Source organism: Ambystoma mexicanum, chromosome 2p, assembly GCF_040938575.1.
Source record: "Ambystoma mexicanum isolate Mex_15411 chromosome 2p, UKY_AmexF1_1, whole genome shotgun sequence".
Taxonomy (NCBI): domain Eukaryota; kingdom Metazoa; phylum Chordata; class Amphibia; order Caudata; family Ambystomatidae; genus Ambystoma; species Ambystoma mexicanum.
Window position 1 is genome coordinate 181,877,731 of NC_090923.1, and position 24,477 is coordinate 181,902,207.

General features: G+C 45.3%; 1 protein-coding gene across 1 annotated transcript in view; it reads right to left on the bottom strand.

Moving 5' to 3' along the window:
- Nucleotides 1–5,257: 5,257 nt before the first annotated feature.
- Nucleotides 5,258–24,477, bottom strand: part of VHL (von Hippel-Lindau tumor suppressor) — a 42,552-nt gene continuing 23,332 nt past the window's right edge. The window contains exons 2-3 of the mRNA XM_069643464.1: nucleotides 18,337–18,459; nucleotides 5,258–8,468 (exon numbers count right to left, since the gene is read on the bottom strand). Of these exons, the coding sequence (XP_069499565.1) occupies nucleotides 8,284–8,468; nucleotides 18,337–18,459 (308 nt within the window). The 3' untranslated portion in view covers nucleotides 5,258–8,283. The remainder of the gene's footprint in view (nucleotides 8,469–18,336; nucleotides 18,460–24,477) is intronic.

Consider the following 24,477-nt stretch of genomic DNA (forward strand, 5'->3'; position numbering starts at 1 on the left):
GTAGATAGTCAAGGGGTGGGGTTATAACCGCCAACCGCCATCGCTCTGGTGCTGTTGATTGAAGTTATGAAGCACAGGCGGCGGCTTCGGCAGCAGAGTGAACTGACTAAGTGGTGAGGCGCACGTGGCAGGATCTCTCCTTGAACATTGTAGGAGACTCCAGAGTGTTGGGAGCCGTGCTGGAGATTACCCGGGTCGCGACAGTGATGAACAGAGGCGGCTGGTTTCACCGATCCATCCCTTCAAGCTCGGATGGCCTCGCAAGGCATCCGAGCACTGAGATAAGTGCTACTTTGCATTTGGGTGCTGGCATTCTCGCATTTCATATAACCGGGGTCGCAGCAGTGATTAAGAGCGATCAGGCACACGAAGCTGCATGTCTTTGGGCTCGGATGACCTTACGAGGCGTTCGAGCATTCAGTTAAGTGTAGGGTAATATAACTGCCAGAATATATGTATAAAGTGGACTGGCTGGTGCATTTAGGATGCTGGCAATTGAGTTTCTGAGTATACGGAGCCTGCTGAATATGCCTACAATATCTGGTGTTCTTATATATGCACAAGTACACACGTGGTTCATCAAAGAATCTGAAAATGAACACTAGAGTCCAGTTCAATATCCTATAGCATGTGGACTGGTGATTGAGAAACCTTTATGTTACATGTAATACATTCTGTTCATGTGTTGTGGCTTACGCTTGCCCATTTGAGGCCACGTGTCTATGTTTACATCATGACAGGGCATTCCCTTATTTGTGCCATTCTGCTTATGCAATTTATGTCTCGGATGAGTGGGTTGGGTGTGCTATGGCAGTCAAGGAATGACTAATAATCTTCTTTGTTCAATGTTGAGTATGCTATGTGTAGGGTTACAGTTGTAAGTTATAGGAGAGTGTAACAGCAACAGGAGTGTAGGTGTTAAGGTTTGTTGTATCGAGATGTATGTTTTTCTACCCTAACTTTCCTTTGTCAATCCATCCCCTTTCCCTAACTCCGTCTTCCCCCCCATTGGCTGCCACGTGGTTTCCTGTATTGTTAATATCAGGCACCCGTGCCAACCACGGTGGGAGGGTCGATCTATTCAGCTTCTGTGGTTCGGGGGAGGGGATTGAAACCCTCGTCCCTTTTGAGTACTTTGACATATCTCGGGTACTCCTCATGTTATTGCCCCTGTCATGAGGATCCGCTTGAAGCCCAAAGCCAAGAGCAACTCCTGGTAGGACTCTGACCTCGTCACCCTTAAACGCAAGTGCAGAATGGCAGAGAGGAAATGCCTAGCTTCTTGTGCATCCTCTGACATGCTGCCTGCTCCAAAGGCAATACCAGCTCTCTGCCCGCACTAAGAAGAGAGCCCACATCCAAGCCCGCGTCTCTACAGCATCTAACAACTTGTCTGAACTCTTTAAAATTGCAAGAAGCTGTTCAATCCTGCTGCAGTCTCTACCTCTCCAGTCCCCTCCCAGGCCCTCTGCACAGCCATGGCTTCTCATTCCATCTCTAAAACTCAGGACATCCTGTCCATCCCTGATGAGGTTTCTAGACAAGTCCGATCTATGAAAGTCTCATCAAAACAAGTTCTTCCCGGTTCTTCCAAAACCATCAAGGTCCACAGTGACACCCTTGCTCCTGTCTTGGCTGACTTCTGCAACTACTCCTTCGCCACTGGAGCCTTCCCTTCCCCCCTGAAGCACCATCTTCTCAAGAAACCCTCAGCCGAAGCCTCCTGCCCGGCTAACTATTGCCCGATCTCCATCACTCCTTTCCTGGGCAAACTCCTGAAAAAGCTGGCAATCTCACAGCTTAATCTTCACACTGAATCTGTTGGTTGTCTCCATGACCATCAGTCTGGCTTCAGAGCAGCCAGAAGCACGATAACTGCTCTCCTGAACATCAGTGAAGACCTGCTCTCTAACCTCGAGTCTAATCAACCCTCGGTCCTCATCTTACTCGATCTCTCTTCTACCTTTGACACAGTCAATCATGCCATCCTGCTTAATCGACTCTGTGATAACCTGGGTATCACCGATCAGGCCCTTACCTGGCTGACCTCGTTCCTCTCTGATCGACCCTCCCAGGTCCAACTTGGATCCTTCCAGTCCTCTATCTCACTCTCAACCCTTGGTGTTCCTCAGGGGTCTAACCTCTCTCCCTGGCTGTTCAGCCAATACCTGACACCTCTCGCCCATTGCATTGCCGCTCTTTGCTCCAACTTTCAGTGCTATGAGGATGACACTCAGCTCGTTTTAAGGCTCTCCTCTGCCACCTCATCTTCTTCTCTCATCTCTGACTGTGTCAGCTATCCAGGAGTGGTGTGCCACCAACGATCTCTGCCTTAATACCAGTAAAACGGAGACGGTACACCTGCACCCTCCTTTCCGGTCACACTCTGGCTGGCCTCCTTTGGCCCGCTTCCTGCTCCCACCTGTGAGGCTAAGAACCTTGCGGTCATCTTCGACTCAATACTCTCCTTTTCTCCTCACATCTCCGACATCTCTAAGAAGTCAAACTACCAACTGCACCTCCTCAAAAGGTATTCTTCCCTTCCTCTCCTTCCCCCAGAAGCTCACTGTCCCTAGAGTTCTGATTCTCACTAGGCTGGACTACTGCAACATCATCTTTCTAAATCTGCCTGCTTCTACTCTCCGCCCTCTGCAACTCAACCAGAACAGGTCAGCGAGACTTGTCCTTGGCCTCAAGCCCAGGGATTGTATCTCTCCAGCACAGAAATCTCTGCATTTGCTCCCAGTGGCTGCAAGGTTTAAGTTCAAGACCCTCTGCATTGTCCACAAGGCCTTCTGGGGTCTGGGTCCTCAATACCTCCAACTCTCTATGCAAATTCCTTCCTACTCGAGCTCTTCACTCCTCCACCTTCAACTCCCTCCGGGTCAGTCTCTTCTCCAAACAACAAGTTGGTGGTAGATCTCTTTCTTTGGCTGGGGCCTCCCTCTGGAACAGCCTCCCTGCCTCTCTGAAACTTAAGGAGCACCATCTCCGGAAGCACCTCAAGACCTTCCTCTTTGCTTCTGCCTTCTCTCTTGCTCTCCCCTGCTATTTTCCTGTCTGATAATGCACTGGTCACCTGGCTACCCCCTGATTAGGGCCCAGGACCCTGCCCACCCAGTTGCACACCTGCACTGCCTCCCGGCAACCCTTGCACTTGGATCTGTATCTGTAAATAGTCCACCTACCTGCACTTTTGGACACCTGCTGTGCACTTCTTGTTATTGTTATGATCCCATGTACAGCACTGCCCCCCCACCCCCCTGGCACTTTTCCCCTCCCCCTGCACGATCTCAATGTCACTTGGCCTAGTAGGATTGTTGTCTCTGTCCTCCCTCTGTCCCCCTTCCTTGCCTAGTCGCGCCTTGAAACGCTTGTGTATAGGCGCATTACACATGCCATATTTCATATTTTGACAAGACGCCACAAGGACTGCTTTATTTTCATTTGATGGTCAACGCTTGCTCTCATCTTGGATTTAGGTTTAGATTAGGTGTTTTTCAAACCTGCATACAATTTAATAAACACCCTTGAACTGTCATCACCACAAATTCCTTACAGCGCACTATATACCATTGATGGTCTTCGAGGGACATCGAGTCGACATGCATTGATGTGCAGCACCCCCTACTGGAAACAATTTACGAAGCAGCTGAAGCTGGATATGGAGATATCATAACATGAGGAATACATGGGAGGACACAATCCATTCGAAAGTACAATTAAGCATTTTATACAATTGCAAAAAGATAAAAATGTTCAGGGAATATACTACAATGTTCAAGTTGACACCATTTCATGATTACTTTGCCTTCCCTTCGATGGATAACCAAAAGCCAATTAAGAGGGCCTTCTAGGCTGTGCAAAGACCGTTTCTCAGAGATAGCAGGGGAGGTGGGGCGGTCTGCTTTCACAGGGTACCCAACTTCAAACAAGGACAATTTTTCATTAAAAGTGTGTATGAGAAATGGTACTGAGCCACAGTCATGGACATCTCTTTCCAGACCAGGCCCTTTCCGTTGTTGGCAGGTATGTTTATTAACTTGCACCCAGAGTGGAGCACTGGTTAGGATAGACTGAATGCAGGAAATAATTGCAAGCATTAGCTAAATATATCAAAGGATCCCACACTCCCACTGAACACCAAAGATAACTTTAGCCCCTTTCCTACTCCCCAGTCTGGTAGCTCCTGCGTCCAGAGGGCCTACTATTGGCACCTCACTGCACCTGCTCTCTTAATCTCTTGTCTCAATGTGTGCCACCTGACGTCCTTGCTTACCATATGCCATGCAGAAGGCATCCACGCCACTAATTTAAACATCAATTCTCTCTGGCCCAGCGACTCTATATCCCCTTTGCCTTAGGCAGGGCGACTGCACCATCTTCACAAAAGAAGAATGGGCATTGCCTGCTATTGTGCCCTCAGGTCATTTTCTAAGTGACTGAAGACCACGTTGCTTAGTCATTCCACCTGGCTCAGGTGCCTAAAGACTGTTTCGCCCACACGTACCAGTATGACCTGCAAATGAAGGAAAGGGAGCTTTAAAAGCGGTAAGACACGATCGACAGCCGTGCTATTCTAGTACACAGATCAGCACATTTTTATTTCCACTCCATACACCCCCCGTTGGCACTTGTTTTTCGGGGTCATCGACTCAATTTAGGAAATGGAGGTAGTTCATGATGCCCCCCCTCCCAATCAGGAAATGAGAACACTACGAATACAGGTATTGACTTCATTCCAAATATTCTGAAACAGGAGAAAGCATTCAAGAAACAACAAGGAAGTGTCTCTGGAAGCTTTCTTTCAAATAGCCACGGCTTTTGGAGCATTTTCACTACACCTTCAAGTGACAGAAAACATGCAGGTAACACACCAAAGAGAAAGCTAGAAACATTTAAAAAATGCTTTGTTTATAGAAAAACTTCATTTTTACATTACACTTAATGCATGCTCATGTTAAATTGCGACAGTGAGAACCCTAGCCCTCGCCATGGTAGACGTTAATAGTTCATATCGGGTTCCTTGGGAGGCAGGATTCTCCCACTGGCTATGGTGTGGTAAACCAATTTGCGACACCTCAACTTAGAAACCTATATTGCTAGTACCACTGTGTGCTAATAACTTTATAGATCTTGGGAGTAGGTAACTATCACTGAGTAATAACACTACCCCAACTTCATTGTACCGCAACACCTATTTCCTGGAGACGACCCAATTATCCAAGAGAGGGCAAAAAGCATAAACAGTGCAATATTTCCAATGTTAAACTCTTTAATGGGAGTACAGACACTTGACAGAAGGCAAGCATATCACATTCAACATGTGCCATTTGTACGCATGTTGCAAAACGTGAAAGATCAGCGAGTGCAACGGTGGCTACAACATGGTCCAAGATTACATCTGGTCATTGGCGCTCATGGTTTGAGATTTGCTCCGAGATGTTCTGGCCCAAAAGTTCACAGCTTTTAATATATTGCCTTTCTCCGAACTCCAATTTGTTTCGATCCACAATTACATACACCACAAACCACATACACCACAAACACAGAATAGCACGACAATTATTAGTACCACATAGAACATTGTGACTCATTGCAGTAGTTGATTTGGCTCATTCATCCTAAAACGGTAAAGCCTGCACTGAAACCAAAAGAAAAAAGAAAGAAAAATCTATTTTCATTACATACGAAAGCTATGTGTGTCCTGACCATCTGAAAAAGTTTTCAAAAACCAAAATTTTCAGTATGCGTTGCATGCCTCGCGGCCAGGAAAATGTGCATTAAGTCTTTCATGGCAGTAAACACGATGACTGACGCTGACTAATGGCAGTGTTAAGTGGCTACATTCCCACAACATTCAAGTCATCACGTTTTTCCGAACAAAACCGTAGTGTAGGCCGATCCATGCTGAGCCTCTTGGATTACAGCAGTCTGGCACCGCGGGACGCCAAGCATCACAGAGATGTCCCTTCTGTGCTAATCTGCACCAGAGGAGACAAGGTTGGCTTGTTTACATTCTGTTCCCTGCAATGGGTTAATGTGCCAATCAAAATCATTGTAATAACATTAATTCCTGTGCCCACTCCCGTAAAGCCGCAAACTCATTTACTGACCCCCACCACAAATGTCACCTCGTGGAACATTTTGAGTAGTGCCATGTTGACCCAGTCTGCATTGCAGAGTGTTCAGCAAAGACAATGGTCCTTTCACAGAATTAGAATCACACGGGCATACAAATCTCACAAGTTCCCAATATTGTCACAGTATACTACTTCTCAGATAGAAAAAGTAAAAGAGCAGGCTCCGCCCACCCCCGACTTACCAGTGTAACAGACTGACATCCAATCACCCAGTTTGAATTTGAGAGCACATCAATAGATTGGATTAATGTCTCCATGCTGAATTACATCTATAAAAAGGGGATTACAAATCTCCATTCCTCCAACGCACAGACTCATACACGCCAACATTATTCATGCCATTTGGGAGACAAAAGTCATAAGCCTGGTTTTAACTTTGCATTCTGGGACTTGCAGTCACGGATTTCCCCATTATCTCTGGAATAGAAGTCACAGAAAGTAACGTTAAACCAGTACAGGCATGATGTCTCCCAAATGTAACGGATAATGTTGGTATGTATGAAGACTTGAAAAGGCACCCTTCTACTAACTGGGCATGGCATGAACATCAAGATGAAGAAGCAGACCAGAAAACTGATGACAGATGGAACCTTTTGGCGAACCAACCCAGCAACGTCAAAGACCGTAATGACATTGTTAACTTTGTGATACAAATAAAGTCAGTGTTATTATATATCGAAAATATATATATATATATAAATATATAAAACTCATTTTAGAATCGACACATTCGTTAATATAGTAGAAAAGAAGGCAATGATAAACGGCTTGCAGACGTTGGCATAACTATTTTGAGAATTCATTGAATATAAACCTGTAATAATTTGCGCATTATTTGACAGGATTATACAAACAATCACCACCTATTGTGGTGCTGTGTTTCAATAGTACAAATACCCAGAAAATAGCTCTGCCACATGGAGTGTGAGACCTGCCCCTTGCGCTGCACGGCACCCATTAGCGAGTCAAACTCCAATGAGCGAAAAATAAAATTTGGATGTTCAGAATACACCATATTACTCAAGCACCACCATCCTTCCATGTTAATTTTATCCAAATAAGAGGGGATGTTCACACTTTCCCAGTCTGCCCTCTCTCTACCTTTAAAAGAGTCACGATTGGCTGGAATCCATCAATGATATTTTAGAGAACCACTCAGCTAAACATCCAAAGGGCTTCTACATTCTTTAAGTCTTGCTTTCAATACTCACAAGAAAAGGTTGTGCTTCCCCCATCTAGAAGTCACACAAATGTACGTACATTTCTCATAATTGCATAGATGTTTCAGCCCTTTACTTGAAATTTGAGTTTCTGTTTTCTTGACGCAGGCTGTTGGGGTTCCTTCTGCTTTTCTTCTCATGATCTTTCTTGGGGAAATTTGATTATTTCTGCTATACTTCGAAATGGGTTCCCAATTTTGCATGTCGCTTCTCTGGATGAAGAGATATGCAGATTCAGTTTAATTTCACATTTAAAGTCATCTCCACCTCCCATTTCCCCAGTCCCAATTTCATATTTCAGGTCCACCAGCCTTTTAGAACACAAACCTATAACTAAAACTCCCTTTTGGAGTACGTTGGTCTACCTCATACTGTTAGCCGTCGTGTCTGAGCTCTTCCATGTTTAGCCATATGCCAACGCGGAAACGTTTCTGGACCATACAACATGTTTCTCAGGAAAGTGACTGTAGAGTTATCTGCGCGGTGGAGCGAGAAATGTGTGTCCACATACGCATCATCAGTCTTTGCCCCAATAACCATGAAGCCGGAACATGAAAGGAATGATACATCTGGTTTTCTAGCTTTATGACCTTTCTGCGTATACAGATATGCAAAGTGTTAAGACACACAAAGAGGTGCATTCAAATATAGAAATGCTAGATCGTTTCACCGAGTAGTTGCAGCATATTATCTTGGGGGTGCTTTATGCACGATGCCATCCATTAAAAATCCGAAAATGCTTGGGTTCCTTCGTGGACTATCAAATATGCCAGGTTCTGTCTTCAGTTCCCCCTCAGGCAATCACCATGCCAGAAGAGTTAAAAACAGTCATTTTAAGAATGCCATGTTCCCTCTTCCACTGGGAGAACTGGCAAACAGCATCAGAGGCATCAGTGTCACAGCACAACGGAGCTCCCTCGTTAGGTGGGTGTCTCTTCTCTGATCTCATCCCCATTCTCACGAGCAAGTCTTCTGAGATCTTTAGCAATACTTGGCCGATCTTCCAGGTCCACCCATAACGACCGGGCGATCTCCAGCTTTCTGTAATCCTCTGGTCTGACGAGACTGCGCACAACTTGCAGGGACCTTTCCTTCAAACTGTACACTGTAAAGGAGGACAAATAAAACAAAACATTGCTTTTTTTACTAACCAAAAATAAAAAATTCAAACTGTATCGCACATTTCCAACATCTAAGCATATGTTTATTCTTGTAACAGAATTAGAACACGATGGAACCCTCTGATGCTGCACATATTTTGCTGCTCTGTGGACGCCATGGAAATGGAAGAGGGGCTCCTCATGGGGCTCGCCTTCCAGATACATGGCAGCCATCTTGTGGCAGTATTTTCATTCACTGAACAGGACAGTGTGAGCGTCCTGTTCGTTGAATGGAAATACATTTTTCTTAACATGGAAACCCGGGGTGCTAACAGCCTTAAGACCTGATCTAGAATGTCGGACCGGGTCTTAAGGCTACAGTAGACAGTATGATATGCATAATAAGGCCAACACGGTTGAGAGACCAAGGGCCCGATTTACAAAAGTATTTTACAATGGCTCAATCCCACTGAAACACTTTGTGTAAATCAGGCCCCAAGACATTAGTTAATGCAAATGTTCTCATGGTATTATTGGAGGACACCAATTGTTGCTTGAACCTTAGCTGGATCCATTGAGCAACTCTGGGAGGGTCTTCGGCCAGAAGGTGGACTGGAGCAAAAGAGGTACAACCTGGTTCTAGAACCTGCTTTAAGAGAGCAGCCTAAAGTGGTTTGAAAATGGTGTGAGGTATTTTGTTGTGATAACAGCGAGTGACTTATTTTGGTTAATGCTGGTGAATGTTTCTAGAGTAATGGGAGGCGTGGAGTGGTTAGTAGGTAGTCTCACCTGAATCTGCCACTCTGGGGTAAAACCAGCCCAAAAAGAAAGTTTTGTGGAAGCCGTGTTCCATTTTTACTGCCCAGCTATTACCTTTGTGAAACAGGGAGAGGAAAGGGATCCATAAGACACTTGGGCCCTTTTTTTTATAGGGGTGGGGCAGGAATGAGTGGCATATTTGGGTGACAAATCTCGCAGAAGATATTGTGGTGAATCCAGCAATATCACTAATCCCTCCGTGGGGAAATCCTCTCCCCATGTGGCTAGGAAAGGGCAGCCACGACCTGATCCCGACCATGGGGGTGCTGCCTGAGGGAGGACCATGTGGAGGGAGGTATCCCTAATTGGAGGGAGAAAGACTCACTGGCCAAACCCCGCTATCTCCTCTTTCATTAAGGCCATGATACTTACTCTCTGACTCCACTAACCCATACAACATATTGCAATATAGAGCCTGTCCATCTGCTTTATAATGACAGAGCCTTTTTCCACTTTCCTTACAAGAACACTGAGATGAGGAGGAGCAGGGGAGAAATATGGAGCACGGAACTAGAGATGCGCTCTAGTTGTTTGCTGTGTTTAAAGACAGGAAGCGTCAAGATGGCAAGATACTCACTGCTCCCGATGCGGGTAGGGCAAGCTAGAAGCAGCCGCCTGCATTGTGGTGTCGGAAAGATGCTGGAGACGCCGTCGCGAGCAGCTCAAAAGACAGAGGTCTGCCGCGAAAGCCGGAAGAGTTGCCTAAGAAAGTCAGAGGCGTGGCGGAGACCGGGAAGCAAGCGAGGCATCTGCCAGACCTGACAGCAGACTGAGTTGAAGGACATGAAAGAACCTGAAACTGCCGCCGATAACCGGCGAGCCCAGACAGAGGGATTAGGACACTGGGGGGTGGGGGGGTAAAAGGTTATGACGCGTGCCAAAGGAAACAATATATGAAAGCTGGGGAGACCTGAACGGGGAAGTAGGGTTTCTGGGACATTACTGGAGAAAACCACAAGTGAATAGGGGTGGGGGGCGGGCGGGCTGAGACCAGATGCCATACTGAAAGGGACACAGAGTCGGAAAACAGTAGGCATGAGAAAATAATGAAGAGATGGGACAATCTGAGAAGTGGAAGTGAACTAGGTATTGAGAATTGCAAGACTGGGACTCGCACCCAAAGTGTATGAAGTGGAAGCCATGGCCAGGAGAGTATACCAGGCAAAGCAACTGGAACAGGGACGTCGATTCAGCAGAATGCCAGGGATAGGGGTTGTGACATTACAGACCTGATCACATCACAGGAAGTGATGTCACTTGACCTTTGAACCAGATGGCTTCAGTTCCTCTTTAACCGTGGTGACATTACCAAAAGTGGCTTGCAGGAGTAAAAGAAATAATTACATAAATGTAACAATTTTTAAAACTCAAATACGTACTGAAGCAGACAAGAATATTTTAGATAACAACCACATTTTAACAAGGGTGTTGCCTTCATATGCCTTCATATGCCATGGATGGGGTCACGATATAATAGGGTTAGACCCAATAGTAAAACATAGGCTGAGGTAATATTGGTTCCTCCCTCGGGTAGAATTTCCTCAGGAGCTAACCGCACAGCTGAAGAAATATAAGGAGATGCAGTCCTCTGTGATGAGATTCCCAGGGCCGAAATATTGTTACATTTATATACTCTTTCGTCTCGACGTACTATGCTCCCTACAAAGGTGGGGTCTCATAAGAGGGATGCAGCGCATGGAATCGGAGTACAAGGTGAAGTCTGAAAACCTTTTTGCACATATTATATACAGTAACCTTCTCATTAAATTAATGTTCACGTCCCTTCAGCTTTTGCCCCAGATTGCTCACATGACATTACAAATACTTCGGCATTAGGATCCTTATGCCAGGTAAGACCTGCTGTGCCGGCCTAACAGCAGAGTGATGTTTTTTTCAGAAACAACCTTTTCTCATTGTCCTTCAATTGTTAAATTCCACTTGATCTTTAGAAAAATCATACAACTCAAAGTTCAAACCATCAATAATGGTGGTATATCCGCTTTTTGCACTTTAAAATTCTCCCCAAGTGTTGCCTTATTTCTTTATTGGTATTAAAGGATACTTAGCTACTGAATCAATCAGCATTTTCACAGTTTTACTGTGCACCTTTATTTCTGCCATATACTTCGTAAATCCTCCCAACACTCATCAATTAATGTCAATACCACTGCTTTCACCACTTAACATAGCCCTTTAGTCGGCTGGTTAGCACCCCTCCCAGTGGCCTTTGCAGCACTCCCCTGCCTTTGCCCATACTGATTCCTTATCAGTGGCCTCACTACATGTGATATCATGTGTGAATTGTCCCCCCCCCCACCCCACACACCCTCCACCCCCTGAGCTAAGCCTCCGAGGGTGGCTAGGACTCCCTATTTTCCAAAACTAGTTTTCAGGCCTAATGAGGTGGGGTCAGAGAGGAACAGTAGCAAGATGCCTAAGCACTTGAGTCATTTGCAGATCTGCTTCCTGGCACAGTGCCCATTGGTGGGCCGTTTGCATGAGTCAAACCCCCCTGTTGAATCGACTCTTTTTGACTGGCTATTATCTAAAGCAGAGTTGGAACAGATACCTCTTCTGCTAAGTAGCACCTCTAACTACACAATATTTGAAGCTGTGCTGGAAGTGACGTCTGCTTGTGTTAAAAGAATGATGTTGCTTGCGGAGTGCAAGGGCATTTTTGTAAATGTTGAACACGAGTTCACTTTATTTTAGGATAATAACTTGATGCAAAACATTTTTTGCATTAAACCTGCTCTGAACGTGTTTAAAGTTATTTATTTTTTTACCAGCTTGGTAAAACATAGGTATACTGAAACCAGTTTGGCCTGTTGACCCTTATTTGATGTGCTACTGCCCCACCCCACATGGTTCTATTTGTGCTCCCCTGGTTTGCCCCACCCTAATACTGATTTGTAGTGACGCCACTGGCGCTACCCTCATCCCATTATAGAGGTACTAGCATATGTCGCCCATCATTAATGCCAGTGCCTCACACCCAAACTGGGCAGGCAGGGGAAAACAATAATTCCATGGAAAGGGATAGACGGTGATGACAGGATCTTGGGATAATCAAATATTCTGAAAGTATTATAAACGAAAGCTAACCGAACCACATTGCCAGCGACTTAAATGGGTTACAATATTTTGTTTCAGCGAGGGCAATACCTGACATTCTTCCCATAACAGAACGGGTTCTTTATATTGTATTATAATATGCGACAGATATGGAGAAATTGCGTTTCTGAGGAGGTTTTCCTTTTTTCATAGTTATTGCATGAAAAGCAATGCCTGCGTCATCAAGTTTTAATCCGACACAGTACTGGTGCGGCAAGTGACACAGGAAATATGCAATATCACATGGATACTGAAGGAACATATTAAGTAATCTACAAAAACACATTTCACTGGCAATAGTCAAATGGTATGCGCACAGTAGGTCATAGTTGCCCAATGGCGGAACGGATGATTATGCAGTGGCTTGTGTCTATAAATAACTACAGCCGCACTGCTTGATTAAAGGTGATGACCAATTGTTTGTCTCATTCAAGCCATATGTGATAGATGTGAACCATGCAGGAGACCCCTTCCAAGGCCCTATTCAAATGATTGGCCACAATCATCTGACTGCCTCACAGGAATGTATGGGCTTTGTGGTGAGCCCAGCGGCAGCCGGGAAGATGATCACATCGTGCAGTACCAGGGACCGCACCAGACGACAGCAGTGCCTCGTGGGTAAAGCCCCACCCAGTCCGACGGCAGCCGTGACGAGCGCATGCTGCACGAGCCAGGGGTCGCACAGGAGATGTGGGGGTCGCAACTGCGACCCCTGCTTACCCCCTATTGACATCCCTGGTCTGGGACTCGCATCCTATCGGAACAGAATTGTGAGAATTGAGAAGAGGAAAGCAACCTCTTGGGAATGTGGAGACTTAAGGGTAAGGGAACAATACCCTCTGGACAGAAATTGTGCATTAATTGAGAAGACAAGGAGCAACTGAGTGCCCCTTGAGAGTGAGAGAATACAGGGGAAGGGAGCCATACCGCTAGACTGGAGAACTTAAGTCTTTGAGAATAAGAACTGTCTTTGTGCTGAGAAACTCTGGGGAAAGGAGGATCGCTCCCATTACTTCCTTCTTTTTACAACTTTGCACTTTGAACTTTGTGTTGAAACTGTGGAGACAACCTTGATTGCTCACTTGAGAGACTATACCCCTTTTTTACGCTATAATAAGTTTAGAAAGTAAGGGTCAGGTTAAGATTTTGGACAGAGAACTAACTTTTGCACATTCTGACAAATTACATCCTTAGTTTCGTTGAGGCAGGGAAACCCCTCATAGTGATAGGACGAGATAGGTCTTTTTCCAACACATTTTGTGTTAATCAAAGTCTATAGGAATCAACACAATGCCCTTGTGTCCGAGTCTTCCCGATTCCCTACACTATGTACTGTAGAGGGGTTTTTATCCTGCCTTTTATGAGAATTATCAAAGGGCAGATATGTTCCATGTCATTAGTTCCTGAGTTAGGCCCACAGAACGCCCGAGATCAGGTTGCTTAAGAGGCATGCACACAACTGTATGGGCTAGAGAGCTTGTTGTCCATGGAGTGTAACTATTTCCAGTAGGCATTGCACCGACAGATACTCATTGAGAATTAGTGACGCTGTTTGCCTGTTGCTTTGTATGGGCTTGTTGTTGTATAACCCAGCAACAAGAGCTCCAAAGCAGGAGGTTTTATTGAAAGCTCAACTGGTGGTCAAGCTGGAGGATTGTCTGGGCACGTCCAGCCATTCACACTTTCGAGTACTTCAAGTTTACATACAAAGTTGCCAGATGGAGAGAATTCTGTTCCTCTCCATTTGAAAGGCATCCTTTGCCCTGTGGATGTTAGCTAAGCGTGGGGCATATTGGAGGGTTCTCATTTTTATAGTTTGCTTTTATAGAATGGCCGTCAGTCTGGTGACATCCAATACTTGTTTGTGCTGGAAGATGCCATTGATTAAGCATGCAGACCGAGTACGTGGCTATAATTTGGCCAATGTTTTATATGAGATGTGGGAGTGTTTGGGCTGTTTTAAAAGAGTAAACAGGTCCTAAATTTGCATTATATTATCGAGAGTGAACTCTTGGTACATTAGTCGTCACCACTGAAGTTGCATAAACTCTCCAAAGCCGCTGACAGTTGCTTGGGCTGCTCATGAAGAATTATTTTTTAAGTTGCCTGAAGGTCACTGCCAGCAAGTTATCAAAAGACCTTGCATGGCAATGACAAACAGTTGAAACCTATGAGGATATGCAGAGGGCAGTTTATGTGTTCTATGTTTAGTTCTTCACTGGTCCTCTCTGAGGTGGTGAATTTTACAATCTGCTCTGTGAGAAACCCGAGGGTGTTCTCTCTGGTAGACCTCAGGGAGCCTTTGTTCAGGTGGCCAAGGAAAGGCCATCCCTCTTGGATCTAAACCCAGGGGGCGGACGAGTGAGGGAGGATCACCTGGGTGCTTGGGGACTGCGGGAGGAGCGCCCTTGGGTGAGACGCAGTATCCCCTTTTTTCCGACACATCCCTACCCGACATCTCCTCTGTCTTTGTAGAATATTGTCACCAAAGACCCATCATGCCCCAACCTTTCCATATACCGAAAAGGCGGTGAAACCGTCTGGGAAAACCAAAGTTATCCCTCGATCCCAACATAAGTTTTACCCCTCCTTCCTCGACACCCATTTCTCAACAACCCTGCACTTAGAACCTCTTTTGTGATACAAATCCACAACATCTTTATCCCTTTTTTGTAAAATAACACAACTCCCATAATTCCTCTCCACTGTCTCTTTCCAGCTGCCTTTTCCAAAAACCACTTGGACAAAGAGGAGGAAAAAGAGGGCTGTAAAGATTACCCATAGGAATCAATGCACCAGGGATTCCTATGGGCAGTCACCATTTTGTCCCAATAACCAGGCCAGGCAGGGTCAGGCCTCCCACAACCATTCCCACCTGAAATCTACTCCCAGTCACTATAAAAAAAAGAACACACAAGCACACTTTGAGCGAGAAGGGGATGCTGGATGGAGCACAGAGGCCAGAAGGGAAATTGGAGCTGGAGAGACCATGGAAGGCCTGGAGGACCAAAGACTGCATAATTGCTGGCCTGCGAGTACAGGGGAAGCTGTAGTGTGGCAAGGGAGTGAAAGCTCCAGGGAGCCAAAACCAGGCACAGCTAGGGGTTTCCTGTCAGTGCCCACACCAGAGCTCCTCCCGTGGGCAAACATGAGGGTCCAGACATTTATTTTGGAACTTTTTCAGGGGGCTCCAAGCCCGACTGAGGGAGACCCTGAGAAGGGAACGAAGCTACAAACCAGAAAACCCCTTGGCCAGAAAGCATTGTATCCTGAAAACAGCAAGGGTTACACATGCCACCCTGGCTGGAAAGAGACAATTGCTTCAAGGGCTACCAAGTTAACAGCTGTCCTCCCAGGTGAACAGCATAGTTGGGGAGGCACCAAGACAGCGAGAATAAAAGCCTTGATTTTACCCCAAAACCCGCAAAGCGGGCAAGCCTCCCCAACGGTGAGTCGACTGAAGATATGAAAGTCCGGTTTGTGTTTCGGAGTGCTTGTAACAGTTGACAAGAGAAATGGTTATGCGTGTGGAAATGAACCGCGAGGGAAAATGAACCCATTTGTGTATAAATACTAAGTAGCAGAGTTGTCCGGCGAGAAGGAAGTTGCCCAATCAAAGGTCTTTGCATAGTTTGATCCAGACAGAGGGAAACCGCAATCAAAAAGGGAATTTAGGTAAAATTGAGAACTCCAAATACCAGGATGCATTGCAAATGCAATTAGAAGTCATATTGGTCATGCATAGGGAAAATAGAATTCCTCGCAGTTTTGAAAGTCTTCGTCCAGGAGAAAGAGACTCGAACTCGACAGAGGGAAGTCTTAATAAGATGAGGAAAACTAGGGGAAGAGAACCCCGACAAGTAATGTGGGAAAAAGGCTTGAGCCCGAATGAAGGGAGCTCTTGGTGAACTCTGACCAGAGAGACACCGTTTTGTTGAACTTTTGCTTTGAAGTGTCCGAGCCCAACTGAGGGAGACCTACGTGAACCTTTTGTTGAACTATGCAGAGGATAAGGGGGTTAGCCTGGACTTGGGAGAAGGGAAACCAGAGAGGTTCAATCCACCAATTTGTGACTGGCAACTCCAGAACCCAGGAGACTATGGAAGGCAGGGCAGGCTGCCAATGTATATTCGCAAGCCAGAGTGTGGCTGAGTGCAAAGTGTTCCACTCAAAACTGCGTGCTATACAACGTGGGAAAGAGAAGACCTAGTGAAACATATTTTTGCATTTTGATATTTTTGTTAAACACTGACTTTCCTTTTTGAAAACACATTTCCCTGTGCACATGTATTATAAAAGAGCGAGGGCAGGCATTAGGTTTTCTAGTTTAAATCTTATGATTTAGGACACGACTGACTAGGACTCTTTATCTTTTATTTGATGGTAGAGCACGCTCCCATCTTAGCTATAGGGCCAGACAGGCGTTTTTCAACCCCTTTCACTTTGAATAAAAATGGCCATCTTTTTATCTTTTGTGTCAGTGTCCTCCTTGTGATACCATGCCTCTCTCACAGCTCTTTCTGTGGGTGTTTGCTGGCACTCACGGTTTGTCTTCCCACTTTTGTTATCCAAGTTTGTTTTATTGGCATGTAGTAATGCGTTTACAGGTAGCATATTGGCATGGGAAGTGAAGACAGGAGAGACATGGTATAGAAGAGGGAGGGGACACAGTCTGTAGATGTTTGTCTTTTTACGTACCTACCGACTGCCCATGGCCAGGTTAGTTACTAGGGCCATTCCCAGCTACTACATGTACTACTTATCCACACCTGCTCAAAATGCACTCCTCCGAGATCCCGCAAAAGAAATCTCTGTGCTTTTATGGGGATGCCAATGTTCAGTCTTCTGAAAGGTAATGCTTAATACTAGCTGTCAACAAGCTTCTGGTGCAATATAAAAAAAAATGTCTTGATCAAGTGTGCCTTCAGCCACTTTATTTTTGAGCAACGTGCGAATCCTAGCATATATTGCTTACTTTGAATGCATGTTAAACAAGCATTGGCAACGCCAATAGCTCTGCCTCTTGTATAGGCATTTTCCAAGCACTGCCAAAATATGCCAAGCTACTAACGCCATTTTCCAGTTGTTGCCATTGCATGGCCAGGTAGTACGATTATGGCAGTGCCTGGAAAATGCCTCTCCCATGCCTACACAAAAGTCAGACCAGTTGGCTTTTACGATGCTTGTTATACTTTCATTAGTTTGGTCTCACAACAGGCCTTGAAAAAAAATTGTTACAGTTCATGATTATTGCGCGAAAAACGAGTCTATGTTCAAGTCCATGATTGATCAATTATCAGATCGTGATTTACAGAAAGACCATGTATATACATATACATGTTTAACTATGGCTGGGATATACAATTGACCAATTGTTATACGGCTGATGTTCACCATGACATATATCGTTTGCGTTGTCTAGCACACACATACCAAACTTAACAAGAACTTTGTTTTCAATTTTGACGCTGGATTAGGTTTGAATTTGATCAAAATATGAATCAGCAGTATTATATATCGATGAGTTTAACTATTCAGAGCGGTTTTTTATTATAGTTCTATAAAATAAAACAAATGGACATGTCGAAGATAACTTAAATAGTGAAGTACATTTCTGCCAATGAATCGGTTGTAACACGTATTAACAGGTGGAGTGTAGGGCGTAACATTGTAGCATCACAACATCACCCAAGAAGCTTTACGCCCATGGTATATACAAGCTCCTCATTCTCCAAAAGTAGCCCCTGCTCATTGATCCGATACCCAACCCAGGGCCTACTTGTGACACAAGCATATCAAATCTTTATTTCTGTCCCTGCGATATAGGTTTGGCCTTGATAATTCAGCCTTCTGAAAGTGTGTGTAACGACTGGAAAGAGATCAAATACTCTAAAGAGCAAGGCTGCACACCTTGTATCTTACAGACACAGCATCGATTACCTGGCAGCGTGATGTCTACTCGAATTGGCTGCTGCTCATCGCACTTAAATAGCAGAAACCACTCTTTCTTGTTGGCAAGGAGACCATCTTCTGTATGTGCATCTCTGAATAGCCACAGATGACCTAGGAGCACAAACAAGTTTATGAAACCACTGAATATGCAATTTAACACTACACTTCGAGTTCCAACGTTAATTAGAAGCGTTTGAAAATGAAAATGGCCTCTTATTTAGGGTGACTGAAGCATTTGAATAACAATGTCTCATATATATGCCTCTGCCTGTCTGGCAAGGGCATAGGGTCATACTTAAGCTGTAGCGATCAATCAAAAAACACTGCCTCCCGCCTGAAGGTGAACGCGTTCCATGTGGTTTTTCCTGTATGGGTTATATGGCAAGATTCTGGTTACTACTCGTAATCTTCATTACTCCTGGTCCTGCTCTTCCTTTATCACAGTACTTACTTGTTTTTGCAACCGTGTGTCGGGAAGAGTGCCGAGGAACTTCTCAGTTAAGTGTAGCAGAATACCTCTTACCAATGTATGATATGGCATTTATAACGTGCCTATACACAAGTGTTTCAAAGCACAACGAGGCAAGGGAGGGGGAACAGAGGGGAGACAGAAACGATCTTACTAGGCCAGGTGTCATTCAGATCGCAAGTGCATGGGAAGGGGGAAGGGGGAAAATGCGTAGGGGGAGGGGAAAGTGCAGTACATGGGATACTAGAATAAATAAGATAAATAAAAGAAAACGGCCAGCTGGTGGCAAGTGCAAGTTAAGTGCAGACATAAGTGCTGGTAGGGGGACTGTAGGGATACAGAAAAACAGTCCCCAGGTGCGGGGGTTGCCACAGAGGCAGTGCAGGTGTGCAACTAGAGGGGCCTGGGCCCGAGATCAGAAGGGTGGCCAGGTAACCAGCGCAGTTTCAGCCAGGAATTCAGCAGGGGAGAGGGGGAGAGAAAGCAGAAGCAAAGAGTAAAGGTTTAAGGTGCTTCCGGAACCAGAGATGGTTCTCAAGTTTCAGGGAGGCTGTTCCAGAGGGAGGCCCCAGCCGAAGAGAGAGATTTTCCATCACCTTGTTGCTTGGAGAAGCGGCTGACCCTGAGGGAGTTGGAGGCGGATGAGCGAAGAGCTCGAGAAGGAAGATATTTAGGAAGAGAGAGTTAAAGGTATTGAGGTTCCAGGAGGCCTTGTGGATAGTGCAGAGGGTTTTGAACTTAATCCTCGCAGCCACTGGGAGCCATTGCAGAGATTTAAGTCCTGGAGAGATACGATCCCTGGGCTTGAGGCCAAGGACAAGTCTCGCAGTCCTGTTCTGGATGAATTGCAGAGGGCGGAGAGTAGAAGCAGGCAGATGTAGAAAGAGGCTGTTGCAATAGTCCAGCCTACAGAGAATCAGAGATCTGGAGACAGTGAGCTTCTGGGGGAAGGAGAGGAAAGGAAGAATACCTCTGAGGAGGTGCAGCTGGTAGTGTGACTTCTTAGAGACGTCAGAGATGTGAGGAGAGAAGGAGAGAGTGGAGTCGAAAACGTCTCCAAGGTTTTCAGCCTTGCAGGTGGGAACAGGAAGAGGGCCAAGAGAGGCCGCCAGAGAGTGGCAGGAAAGGAGGGAACGGGTGTGCCGATGAGAAGAATCTCAGTCTTACTGGCATTAAGGCAGAGATCATTGGCGGCACACCACTCCTGTAGACCTTTTGCGCATGGTTTAGGGAACCCCAACCTTGTGGCGCTTTATATTTATGAAGTGAGCTATAGTACATTCTTGGGGTGATAGTCTAATGTGCTCATCTGACTAGGAAGTGCAAAATATATTCAGGTATGTACCTGTAGTTCTGTGTGGTCTACGGTACTGAAATGGGCTACAGTCCACTATTTAGGCTTTTATGCTGCATAAAATGCAGTCTGCGATATGTAGTGTGTGGTGGATTTTTCACAGGTTGAGCAAAATGTGATGTTTTGGACATAAAAATCATAGGAAAGAAACCAATACCAGGTGAGGCAATATGAAATAGGATGCCTGTGTTGACAACAAGGAGTGTATAATCCTCTCATGATAGCAGTATTGGTGTGTTCTTGGAAACGAAGTGCTCTGGGGCTCCTGCACCATGTTGGGCACATTTCTACATAATGAGGCAGAGTGTAGGCTAGAGCATGGCTGAATTTCTTCATTGAATGAGCAGAGCGCATTGCGCTCCTGGGCCATTTCTGGTGTAGGTTTTGGGTTCCGATGCACATAATGGCAAACATTGCCATACCGTTAGGATATCTGGGCAGGTGAAGCTGTACCTAATCTGTCAGGCTGTATTTAGCATAGATGCTCGACGTAAGAAGTCAATAAATGCACATTTTATTCCATTTTTTTTTAAAGCACACTTTTCAAAATAGTCACATTCAAAGGTTAGCACACGGTTGAAAAAGAAATACGTAAAAAGTATATAATACAGTATAGAGATCAGAGAAAGGAAAGGCATTAATACAGAGAATAAGCATGAGGAGAAGAAATAAGTTATCAACATTACTCAACCAGCCAATCAATATCAAGATTGACCTAGCGAAACCAGTGGGGCATCAAGGCCCCTGAAGCTAACAAGGGAGCCAACACGTGACACACAAAACCACCCTCCACAACAGCCCTAACATGAATACGGACACGGGGTGTTGGAGAGCAGTGAGGGAGACCACAGATTTAAGGCAGCAGTGGGACAGAATGGGTCACCCTAGAAAAGGAAATGACCTCAGGGATGTGTTGAGGAGGAGCCCAACAAGGAGATGACAGCCCGTCCACACATGACCATGGGAGAGCATCATGAAAAAATCAATAGGGTCCAGGGTTTGGAGGATGGCCTGCATTGCTACATTCCGTATAGAAGTGCCCCAGGACTCATTACTATAAGCGCACTCTGCCTCAGACAGTAAAGATTCAAACGATTCCACATCAGTACCAAATGCCCCAGAATTCACGAGTACAGATGCTCCCATAGGATTGCTGGTGAAAAATGAGCAACATCAATTCAGAGCATATCACTACATGTTCCAGAACAAACAAAGATTATCCGGATGAGCTATGTCTCAAATCTCACTAATGTTCACTCAGTACTCGCTGGTCGTAGCGTGTATTTTGCACTGTTCTCCCCTTGTCATCTCTTCGCTGATGCTGTGCCCCCGCTCGTGGCCCTCCAAATTGACTTCCATCATGGCTATTACATTGCCACTGCAGCAAGTTCCTCAACCATGTCCCGCTCCCCGTGACTGGCACAGTCACTGCTACTCTAGGAAGTGCCTCCTTGGACACTTTTTACCCTGGGCACCCCACGGTGACCTTCTAAAAGACTTTGATCTTCATTATTCATTTCTGCTTGTGGCAGATCATGTGCCGACTGGCCATTTACTAGTCAACTTATCTTCTTGCTATTCTTCTCTTGGTCTTCATGCCTTGGCCTATCCCATCTAGGATAACCTATCACACTTCTCCCTTGCTATCCATTGCTCGCTTCAGTGATGATTCCAACTGTTCCTGTCCTTCCATTTCCTCCGACACGCTCCCCTTATTCCATTTTGGTCTATCGTTTGCTATATCTGCAATAAATCACCCTTTATTCTTGACATATTTCTTTTCTCTGACTTTCACTTTCTTTGTCTAACTGAAACTTGGATAACCCCTGATAACTCAGTTAGCTTCTCTTCACACTGCCTCCACTTCCTTTTCTCATACCCCCTGCCCACTTAGGCGCAGGGGAGAACATGGGAATTCTCTTCAATTCCTCCAGGACGCTTCTACCGCCCTCTCCTAATATTGCAAGCTTCCCCTTCCTTTGAATACCACTTTTCTTCTTTTTCTAATCCTTTGCCTGTCTCTCTTCTTGTTGTCCATCGTCCCTTTGGTCCACTTACTGACTTTCTTGAACATCTTGATCTACTCCTACCCCACCTTCTCCCGGCCCCCTTATCCCCTTCTTTGTTCTTGGGGACTTTAATCTCCCAGCCACCAACTCACTCGTTGACTCTTATCATTTGCACTTCCTTTCTTCTCCTTCTCATCAATCTGGTTCTTGCCTAGACCTAATCATGACTTCATTCTCCCTCCCTCTTATCTTCCCCTTTCTACTCATTTCTTTTTCTATTTCTCCTCCTGCTCTCCCGGTCTCCCCTTCGACTATCTTTACTCGTCGTAATCTTTCTTCTTTAGATTCTCCATCTTTTCTTTAGTCTTTGAATTCTTCTCTTCCTCCAGTCTCGCTCTTCTCTTCCTTTTCTCCTGACTTGGCTACTAGTAGTCAACATTCTTCTGTGCCATCTGTCCTTGACTCAACTTTCCCTTTACACCTTTTCTCTCCTACTCGCAAAACCTCACAGCCCTGGCTCTCTCCACGTCTTATCTCCCTTTGCTGCAGTCTGCGTAAAGCCAAGAAGCTATGGAAAAATTACCACTCCCCTCTTAACTTTGCGACGCTCTCTATATTGCATTCTTCTGCTTTACTTATTGCTAAGAAATCTTATTTCTCAGAACTCACACTTAAAGAATCTATCTCACCACCCTCGTGACCTCTATCAGCTCCTCCACAATATTCTCTCTCCTAAAGCCCCTGACCAATCCACCTTCTCGTCCCTTTCTTCCTCTGATTTTGCAAACTACTTTACATCTAAAGTAGCTCATCTTTGCTTGGCTTTCACCCCCTGTGCCACTCCTTACCCCTCTCTCTCTCCTGCTCCATCGCTACATTCCTTCTCACCATTCTCTCCCCTTGCAGACTCTGACTCATCTGCCCTCTTAACTCGATCTCATTTTACTGCCTTTCTTTCTGATCCTCTCCCCGCTTCTCTTATTCCAAAAGTATACCCTTATCTTCTTCCATACCTTACCTCGCTCATTAACTCCTCCTTTGTACATTCTTGCTTTCCTGCCGCCTTTAAGCATGCACTTAGCCATTCTATCCTGAAAAAACCTTTTCTTCTCCTGCTAGTTTCCACCCCATTTCTCTTGTAGCTTTCCTTTCCAAAAGTCTTGAACAGACTGCCTATACCCAGATAACCCGTTATCTGAATCTTCACTCTCTCCTCTGAAGTCTGATTTTCGTCCGTCTCATTATACAGAGACAGCTCTCCAAGTTTCAAATTCTCTTCTTACAGTCCGTCTCCCCAAACCTTCTATTCGTATTCTCCTCCATCTGTTTGCGGCGTTCGACACTGTGGAGCACTCTCCTATTTCCTCTTTCCACCTTGGGTAATTCAGGGTCTGCTCTCAAATGGTTCCATTCTGACCTGGGCTGGACATTCTTCTCCCTCACTCCCTCTTCTTTATGGTGTCCCTCAAGGCTCTGTTCTCAGGCCTCTTCTTTTCTCCCTTTACACTGCTCCCCTTTCTGCCCTTATCTCTTCAATCTCTTCAATCCATGTGTACGCTGATGACACCCAGATCTTCCTCTCCTTTTCTTCCTTACAGTCTTCTCTTCACTCTACCATTCCAAACTGTCTTTCGGTTGTCCAGAACTGGATGCCCTCTAATTTTCTATATCTTAATCACCCAAAAACGGAGGTTCTGTTCTTTCCTGCCTCTACCATTTCGCCCCCACCTATCCTTTCCCCCCATTCCAGGGTTCAAAATTGAGAGGAGCTTGGAGCTATTTAGATCCTGCTTGTACCCTAGAAGATCCTGGCTAAGTTGTTACCAATAGCTACCAGGAGCTACATTTGGTTCCCCAGACCAAATGATACCAAACACACACACACACCTAAGGGAATTTAGCTTTGTGCATGTGGAAAAATCTATAAAGAGGCATTAGGACACATCTACACAACATTTAAAGCATAATGGGTCATAAATAAGGGACACAATTGTAGGTTTCCATCTTATGTAGAACTTAGATTTGCGTAATGCTATGTTCTAGCTCCTTGTTCCCAATGGTAGCCCCTGGTCACTAGTTAATGCTGGATACCCAGGAGCTGCTATTAGCTCCTGGTAATCCAATTTAAATTTCAAACCCTGCAGCATTCTCTCCCCCCTTTTCACTATCAGCGCGCAACTTGGGCGTTATCTTTGATCCTTCTCTCTCCTTTTCTCTTCATATTTCTTCCATCTCCCGCTCTTGTCGATATGCTCTTTTTAACATTCGTTGTGCTCGTCCCCATCTTTCCTTTCATG